The following is a 9,325-nucleotide window of genomic DNA, read 5'->3' on the forward strand; positions in this document are numbered from 1 at the left end:
GTGTCTTTCAGGAGGGTAATGTGGCAATAAAACCAAGAAATAAAATGCAATTAATTTTCAATATATTGCTTTTCTTCACAAACTTCATCAGACAAAAGAAATATATTCCGAGACCAGAGCTGCATTGAAACAAACAAACAAACAGAAAATTCAAATCAACTTTAGGTCTCCCAGAAAGGAATATGTTTGAGGGGTGGGGGTTGAAAAGTCCAAAAAGTCAAGAAGATAGCAATCACCATGCAATAAAAGCTCTGTTCCTTTTTCACACACACCACTTGTAAGACACATAAAAAATGACACACTTGTTTATTCTGGGCCCCTCTCATGCAAATTTTCCTTTTGCTTCAACGCTCTAAGTAATTATTATGGCTTAAGTATTTTATTTACAATCTTGGCAGAGGTGCCAATTTTTCAAGCTGTGACTATAAAACCCTGTAGCCATCCAGGGAGAAGTCAAGCATCCTCCTCCAGGCAGCCGCAGCAATGAAGGCATTAGTGCTCACCCTCCTCTTCCTCCTCATTGCAGCCAATGAAGCCAAAGTGTACTCCAGATGTGAACTGGCTTCCCGTCTGAAACAAGATGGTATGGATGGATATCATGGCTTCAGCTTGGATGACTGTGAGTTTACCCTCTCTTTTTCTCCACCTGAGCAAGGTCCAGGTTTGCAAGGATGGGGGATCCAAAATGGGCCAGATCTTTTGAAGAATTAAGTTCATCCAGCCCACCCAAAGAATAAAAGCTCTTTTCGATTTTCTTACAGTGTTAAAATATGCTTTTGTCCCATCCCAAATGACTGGGGAGGTCTCCCACTTCACCCTATGCTAACACCCTTATTTTTATGGGACCAAACAATATTCATTTCATTGCCTATTTGGCACAACAGCAAAACTGGAGTGTGATTAGACCACTGTATTATCTACATTTTAAAAACCAGTGCTTTAGCCAATATTTTATATCTTATCAATATCAATATAATATCTTCAGAATATCAATATAATATCTTCAGAATAAACGGTTATTCCTGCCAGGGATCTGACCTTTGGATGCTAATCCAGGTGAGTTTCTTCATATTCCTTCAAATCATTTCAGTTCAAGATATGGTTGAAGATATCTTCATATTTTCACAGAAGATTTTCCACAGATACATCAATACCGCCCCGCTAGAAGGCCTGGATAAGGAAGAGAGGAGAGGTGACTTATGTGCCATTAACAACCCCAAAAATATCTTGGAGACTACAATCAGGCTTATTCCAAATTCTTCTGATGGTTTCCAAAATGCATTGGACTTCTTGGGTCCTTCAAATTTCTGGGTTCTATCATATCGCAAGATCTCAAATGGACAGCTAACATCAAAAACATCATTAAAAAAGGACAACAAAGAATGTTCTTTCTGCACCAACTCAGTAAGCTCAAACTGCCCAAGGAGCTGCTGATTCAGTTCTACAGAGGAATTATTGAGTCTGTCATTTGCACCTCTATAACTGTCTGGTTCGGTTCTGCAACCCAACAAGAAAAACACAGACTTCAGAGGATAATTAGAACTGCAGAAAAAATAATTGCTACCAACTTGCCTTCCATTGAGGACCTGTATACTGCACGAATCAAGAAGAGGGCCGTGAAAATATTTGTAGATCCCTCGCATCCTGGACATAAACTGTTTCAACTCCTACCCTCAAAACGACGCTATAGAGCACTGCACACCAGAACAACTAGACACAAGAACAGTTTTTTCCCGAAGGCCATCACTCTGCTTAACAAATAATTCCCTCAACACTGTCAGACTATTTACTGAATCTGCACTACTATTAATCGTTTCATAGTTCCCATCACCAATCTCTTTCCACTTATGACTGTATGAATATAACTTGTTGCTGGCAATCCTTATGATTTACATTGATATATTGATCATCAATTGTGTTGTAAATGTTGTACCTTGATGAACGTATCTTTTCTTTTATGTACACTGAGAGCATATGCACCAAGACAAATTCCTTATGTGTCCAATCACACTTGGCCAATAAAAAATTCTATTCTATTCTATTCTATTCATTCTTTGGAAAAGAATGGGAAGATAGTTAAATATTTTGTTTTAAATGTTCTGTGTGAGATACCAGGATAGCCTTTTCATTTACAGCACAGGCCTTTTGCGATCCTTTTCTCATTTTTTTTCTTCTAGGGGTCTGCATGGCTTTTCATGAAAGCAGTTTTGACACCCGAGCTGTGGGGCGGCCAAACAGGAATGGCAGTCGCGACTATGGGATTTTCCAGATAAACAGCCGTTTGTGGTGCAACAATAACCAGGGCCGTACAGCTAATAGCTGCAATAAATTTTGCAATGGTAAGATATGTAGGGTATAATCTTGATAAAGGAATGCAAGAGCTGTTAGGAGAACTATTAAGAGAAAGTTGATGAGAAAAGAATGACAACTCAGTCCTGGGAAAGAAGGAAACATCTACAAGAGACTGAAAATGACCCCATTTTGATCCTGTTTGTGTGTGAGGTGGGAGAGAGAAGCTTTTAAAATTCTATTCTTATTATTGTGGTCGATGACAATGAAGTAGTATAGATTCTCATAATCCTTGTAGTGTTTTTTTCCTGACCTGATCTACTATCAAGGGCTGACACCTATTTCATTAGAAAAGAAAAAAAAGTGAAATGTCCCAAATAACTCAATTGAAAATTTTGTAGGGAAATTCTAAATCCTTCTTCTCCTTTATTGGTCTCTGTAATTGTCCAATTGCACCTATCACTTCATGAAGATTCATGCTTAATCATCCTGTCTCTCAAAATTGTTTCAAGTTCCTACTAGGGTCATTGTGATAATACTTAGACACATTGTTTTTTGTTGACCTGTTATCCTTCATCAGTCTGCTCCTCTACTTAGTATCCCATTTCTAAACTTCTCACAAGTTGTCTACCTTCTACCACAAAGACATATCTGACTTTGTGCCTCCACACCCCCCAATTCAGTGCAGTCTGATTTCTAATGAGCATCAGATCCATAGTTGTTGAGGCCCCCTATTCCACAAACATCAACAATCTCTCTTATTTGTTCTGCTTTATGTATTAATTTTATGCAAATGTTTGAAAATAACTTTGAAACATCTGGGATGGGACATATTTTTATTTGCTTCTACTGGCAGATTTCATAGATGATGACATCACAGATGATATTACTTGTATTAAGAGAGTTGTGCGTGATCGCAATGGGATGAATGCCTGGTGAGTCAATCTCTCATTAACATCTTCCATTTGTAACATTGGATAGAATAGAATAGAATAGAATAGAATAGAATAGAATAGAATAGAATAGAATAGAATAGAATAGAATAGAATTTTTTTATTGGCCAAGTGTGATTGGACACACAAGGAATTTGTCTTGGTGCATACACTCTCAGTGTACATAAAAGAAAAGATACCTTCATCAAGGTACAACATTTGCAACACAAATGATGGTCAATATATCAATATAAATCAATAGCAATTGGATTGTCTTGAAAGTGAATTATCTTTCTTTTGTTGCACTATTGTAGTACAACAATAGTACTATTGCTGTACTACAACAATGTAGTAGTACAAAGTCTACAATGTTGTACACTATAGTACACTATTGTACCACATTGGTGGTAAAATATAGTTTTTTGATATGACTTTTTTTAAAAAAATAGCTATACTTCATTCTGGTTGCTTTAGAATATGGGTTTAATAGTATTTTGAATTTGGGTTTAACCGTCTTTTAAATCCTGATTTAAAAGTAGATTGGCACACAGCTTAGCAGGATGAACATTGATGCTTATTATAGCTGGATAATTTTCCCCCCAATAATTTGACATCCCTTATCCAGTTTTGTGCTTGTCAGCTATTTATAGATTTTTTTAAATACAGGTTCATCATCAAGATTTAGCACCCAGTTGGGGCAGGCAAGAAAAGAATTTGGCAAACGGCCTTTTAAACACCAGGATTCTGATCTCATGAATGAGCTCCAAGGGATCAGAGAACTGGATCTGTAAAGAACCTAGTAGTAAGCAAAGCAGGGAGAGATCGTTTGTGAACCCTCCAATTATAGGATGGGTAGGAAAGGGTGCAGCAGCAGCAGATTATTATATAGGAAACTCTTAAACCAGCAATCAGCATTTAAAAGCAAATCATAAAGATATAGTGTGGTCCAGCAGTGAAATCCAATTTTTTTTATTACCGGTTCTGTGGGCGTGGCTTGGTGGGCATGGCAGGGGAAGGGTACTGCAAAATCCCCATTCCCACCCCACTCTGGGGCCAACCAGAGGTAGAATTTGCCGGTTCTCTGAACTACTCAAAATTTCCACTACCGGTTCTCCAGAACCTGTCAGAACCTGCTGGATTTCACCCCTGGTGTGGTCAACAATTAGAGTTAACTAATAGTTGCTCTGCTGTATGCCCTTCTAAGACACTCTAAGGTTTGTGTAGGATTTTATGACCTCTCTGGTGCTTACCCAATACTTTGGAGTTTAAGTGTCTTTAACCCTGGCTAACATAGATTCTGGCAAGTTTATGTTGGACACTGGAATCCAATGTATCTGTTGGGCATCAGTGGCATGTAGGCTTTGTTATGAGAAATAGAAACTCAGGGCTATTTTAGCTAAACTAATTATTTTTCTTTGATTTTAACTTGGGGAAAGGGGATTTATTGAAAAAACTAGCTCACCTTGAAACATCCTGACTCTCTTGAAGCAGAGTTATAGCGTCAAAAAAATAAGCATGTATGTGATGTAGAAAAGAAAGCAATCTTCTTATTCTTACTTCTAGGATTGGTTGGAAAAACAAATGCAAAGGTAGAAATCTGTCTGAATGGACTCGGGGCTGCAACCTCTGAGATTGCTGATCCTTCATTTCTTTTTCCCCTCCTATGATGAAAATGATGCTACTTCTTACATAAGTAACATTTGACAACTTGATTCTATGCTTGTAGTACCTCACATGTTTAAAAGAATGGATTTCTTTGCATACAAATGATGATTTTTAAAAGATTTGTGGGTGGAAAATGGGAAAGTAGCTTGCTTTTTAAAAACTCTTCAAAAATTGCTTCAATAAAATGAATATTGTGTATTACTGGATGTCCTTCCCTGTTTTATGCTTTATTTATTTTCATCTTACATTAGTCCCACATAACTGAACTGGTTACCAATCTTTTCTGTGGCAGGAGATACCTGTGTTACCAAACATATCATTGGCATGCGCAGAGGGTACAAAACACAATACTTCCTGGTTAAAACCAGGAAGTAACAACAGCTAGGTGGGTGGGCGGACCCTCACACCGCGATTGCTACCGGTTCTCCGAACTACCAGCCAAGATCACTACCGGATCACGCAATCCGGTCCGAACCGGGAGCATTTCACCCTGGCTCAAAGCTTGACTTCATTTAATAGAGATCCTGATGCATCTCTTCATACAATATTAGTAACCTATCTTGAAAATCTTACATACAAAAACTCTAGGTTAGGAGCCAAGGCCAGACAATTTCTAGGGTTAATCTCCTGATACTTTTTCTCTATAGTATAAGGAAAACGGATGTCTGAATTTGGAATTTGGTGGCCATCTTCTTTTCATCTGTTTATCTGCCAAATTGGAGAGTGTCCAAATAAGAAGGCAACATCAGCAGAATGACTACTTGGTTTAGAAGACAACACCTAGAGATTCAATCTCTTAAAACACCTCACCCTCTCACCATACTGCTTCTGCAGTGGTCTACTATACCATGGAAATGCAACTTGTTTACCTTTTTATATAACTTTTATTAAAATTGTTAAACAAAAAGATAGAAATTAAAACAAACTAATATAAGCAAGGAAGAAGGAAGAAAAAGAAGAAACCAAAGAGAAACCAAAAAGAAAAGAAAAGAAAAGAAATGGAAGAAAAACAATTGAAGAAAAAATATTGTTCTTTCAATAATCTATTCTATCTAATCATCAAAACCATAAATCATGTTCATTTTTATACAAAAATCCCATTAGAAACTTCTAATCACCAATAAATAGATCAAAGAAATCAATTTACCTATTTGAGCAAAATTCACCTATCAGTCATTCCTTCATAATGGGTAGTGTCAAACCTTTGCATTTCTCCGTGTATAGTAATCCCACCTTAGTAATTATATGTTGAAATCATCGTCCATGTATTTTTTTCTGTTTATCCATTAATCCTAAAATGGAAGATTTTGGCTTCAATGGTATATTGATCTATACAATCATCTGTATCAAACTTTTCATTTAAATCATTTTTAGAGGGTTTTTTTTACATGTCCACCAAACATGAAGATACGTCCCTTCATGCTGTTCACATTTCCAACATACACTTGAAGAGCCTTCATATGTTCTAGATCATTTTATTGACCTCATGTAGAATGAGATTCTCTTTGACACAATGTAAATAACCAAAACTCTTATCCCAATATGCGATTACTGAAAAAGCCCAATTGGAGGAATTTTCTTATGGTAACTTTCTTTGTAAATTAAGACCACTGGAGAGAGGATTGACGGACACAATGAAAGATGGGGTGTAAATGGGGTGTAAATAAGTGCACAAGTGTTATTATGCGTACTGCTGGGTTTGGCTTACAGTCAGTCTCACACTCACAGCCCTTATGAAGAGCCATATTCAAATAACTTGCAACTGAATGTAAGGAACAACCAGAGAGTGAATGAATTTAAAATAATAAGAAAACTTCACTGGCTACAACGTACATTTGTTCTTTTACACACACACACACACACACACACACACACACACACACACACACTGATCCAAGGTTATCCACATTCTTATCAACTAGGATGGAGCAAGGAAAAAAGAAAAAAAGGAAACAAAAAACATAGAGAAACAAACACAGTAGGAGATGGAAGAGACATTAGCCCTATTTTCAGTGAAAATCAATGGTTTAAATGCACAGAAAAAGAGAACACAAGTATTTACAAAATTAAAAAAAATAGATATAGATGTGATATGCTTGCAAGAAGTACATATAAAAAAGGATTCCAAAAATTATTGGAAAACAAGAAATTAGGAAGATTATATGTATCATTATCACAACAGAAAAAAAGAGGAATAGCAGTGTACATAAAAGAAAAAATAAACTCAGAATTAGTGTATGCAGATGATGAGGGGAGAACTTTAATGATAAAATTAGATATGGAATATAAACAAATATTACTAGTAGTTGTATATGCTCCAAATAAAAATCAACAGGAATATTACAAAAAATTGCATGACACAATAATAGAACAAAAATTTTACTAGAAGAGTTCTTCACTCCTCCGAAAACAACAAAATACCTTATACCAACAGACTTGAAATCCTAGGATTAGAAAACTTACAACTCCGTCGACTTCGACCTGAGCTGTGTTTAACACACAAAATCATCTATTGCAATGTCCTTCCTGTAAAAGACTACTTCAGCTTCAATCGCAATATTACAAGAGCAAAAAATAGATTCAAGCTAAATGTCAACCGCTTCAAACTTGATTGCAGAAAATATGACTTCTGTAACAGAGTTGTTAATGCTTGGAACTCATTACCTGACTCCATAGTCTCTATTCAAAATCCCAAAATCTTCAACCAAAAACTGTCTACTATTGACCTCACCCCATTCCTAAGAGGGCTATAAGGGGCATGCATAAGAGCACAAAAGTGCTTACCGTTCCTGTCCTATTGTTCCCTTCATCATATCAAATTGATATAGTTGATGCATATTTTTTTACATATATATATATTTTCTTCAAAATATGTGGTTTTATCTATGACAATTTTTTGTGTATACTGTTGTGACAAAAAGAAATAAAAATAAATAAATAAAATCTATGCATAATAGGTGACTACAATGCTGTAGCTGATAGTAAAAGAGATTATTACAGTAATAAGAAAAATAAAAAAAAGAAAGAAATATTACCCAAAGAATTTTTTAACATGGCATCAGAACTAAGGTTAAGAGACATATGGAGAGAAATTCACAAGGAAGAAAAGCAATATACATATTATTCCCATCCCCATCAATCGTGGTCCAGGATAGACATGGCCTGGATGACAACACAATTACAATTAGAAATAGAAAAAATAGAAATAGGAACAAATGAGTGGGCTGACCATAATCCAATAACCGTGTATTGGAAAGGACAAAAAAGATATAAAAGTTGGATCTTAAACCAAAATATATATAGAGAGAAAGAATATCAGGAATTCCTGGAAAAAGAGCTAGAGATTTTCTTAAGTGTAAATAAAAAAGAAGATATGTCTATTCAAAATCTCTGGGACACATTAAAAGCATTTGTTAGAGGGGTGACAATTGCATATATGACAAAAAAAAAAAAGAAAAGAGAAAATGTCCCAACAAAATAAACTACAAGAAGAGCTTAAAAAAGCATAAGAAGACTTGCAAAAAAAAACCCAAAATAAAAAAATAAAAGAGGAAAGGAGAATAATTAAACATAAATTAAATCTGATAACTCAAGAGGAAGTGGCAACGAAAATAAAGATGGCCAAACAAAACTATTTTGAGCATGCAAACAAAGTGAGCAGATGGTTAGCCTATAAATTAAAAAAAGAAAAAGAGAAAAGAATGATCCAGCTTTTTAAAGATGAGGAAGGGAAAATCCAAAGCAAAAGAGAAGATAAGAAACAAATAGTACACACTTTTTTTTCGAAACTATATACACAGGAAAAAATGACAGAAGCAGAAATCCAAAAATATTTTGAGGAAACAAATGTATGCAAACTGACAAAAGAACAGAAAGAAATATTAAATATAATATTTATATTATATTTAATTAAATATAAAACATTAAAGAAATGTTAAATATTATATTTATATTATATTTAATATTTAATAAATATTAAATATTAAACTACACCGCCTTCGACATGACCTGAGTTTAACTCATAGAATCATCTATTATAATGTCCTTCCTGTCAAAGACTACTTCAACTTCAATTGCAACAATACATGAGCAAACAATAGATTTAAGCTTAATGTTAACCACTCCAATCTTGATTGCAGAAAATATGACTTCAGTAACAGAGTTGTTAATGCTTGGAATACACTACCTGACTCTGTGGTCTTTTCCCAAAATCCCCAAAGCTTCAACCAAAAGCTGTCTACTATTGACCTCACCCCATTCCTAAAAGGTCTGTAAGGGGTATGCATAAGAGCACAAACGTGCCTACCGTTCCTGTCCTATTGTTTCCTTTCATTATATCCAATTAATATAGTTATCACATACTCATACTTACATATATGCTTATATATTGTATAGTTATTTCATGCTTATGCTTATATATACTGTGTGACAAAATAAAT

At 35.2% G+C, this 9,325-nt stretch overlaps 1 protein-coding gene across 1 annotated transcript; it reads left to right on the forward strand.

Annotated features, from left to right (window-relative positions):
* The first annotated feature begins 470 nt into the window (after positions 1-470).
* LOC131191468 (lysozyme C, milk isozyme-like) lies at positions 471-5,160 on the forward strand. Its single transcript, XM_058169647.1, has 4 exons — positions 471-619; positions 2,178-2,339; positions 3,146-3,224; positions 4,785-5,160. The coding sequence occupies exons 1-4, from the start codon at positions 484-486 to the stop codon at positions 4,849-4,851; spliced, it is 444 nt and encodes a 147-aa protein (XP_058025630.1). The 5' UTR covers positions 471-483; the 3' UTR covers positions 4,852-5,160.
* Positions 5,161-9,325: the final 4,165 nt, after the last annotated feature.

Source organism: Ahaetulla prasina, chromosome 2 (assembly GCF_028640845.1).
Source record: "Ahaetulla prasina isolate Xishuangbanna chromosome 2, ASM2864084v1, whole genome shotgun sequence".
Taxonomy (NCBI): domain Eukaryota; kingdom Metazoa; phylum Chordata; class Lepidosauria; order Squamata; family Colubridae; genus Ahaetulla; species Ahaetulla prasina.

Excerpts from the sequence above, each read along its gene's own strand:
- LOC131191468 (XM_058169647.1), top strand. The coding sequence starts at position 484 with ATGAAGGCATTAGTGCTCACCCTCCTCTTCCTCCTCATTGCAGCCAAT. Across the intron at positions 620-2,177 it reads TGGCTTCAGCTTGGATGACT|GGGTCTGCATGGCTTTTCAT; the intron begins GTGAGTTTACCC and ends TTTTTCTTCTAG. Across the intron at positions 3,225-4,784 it reads CGCAATGGGATGAATGCCTG|GATTGGTTGGAAAAACAAAT; the intron begins GTGAGTCAATCT and ends TCTTACTTCTAG.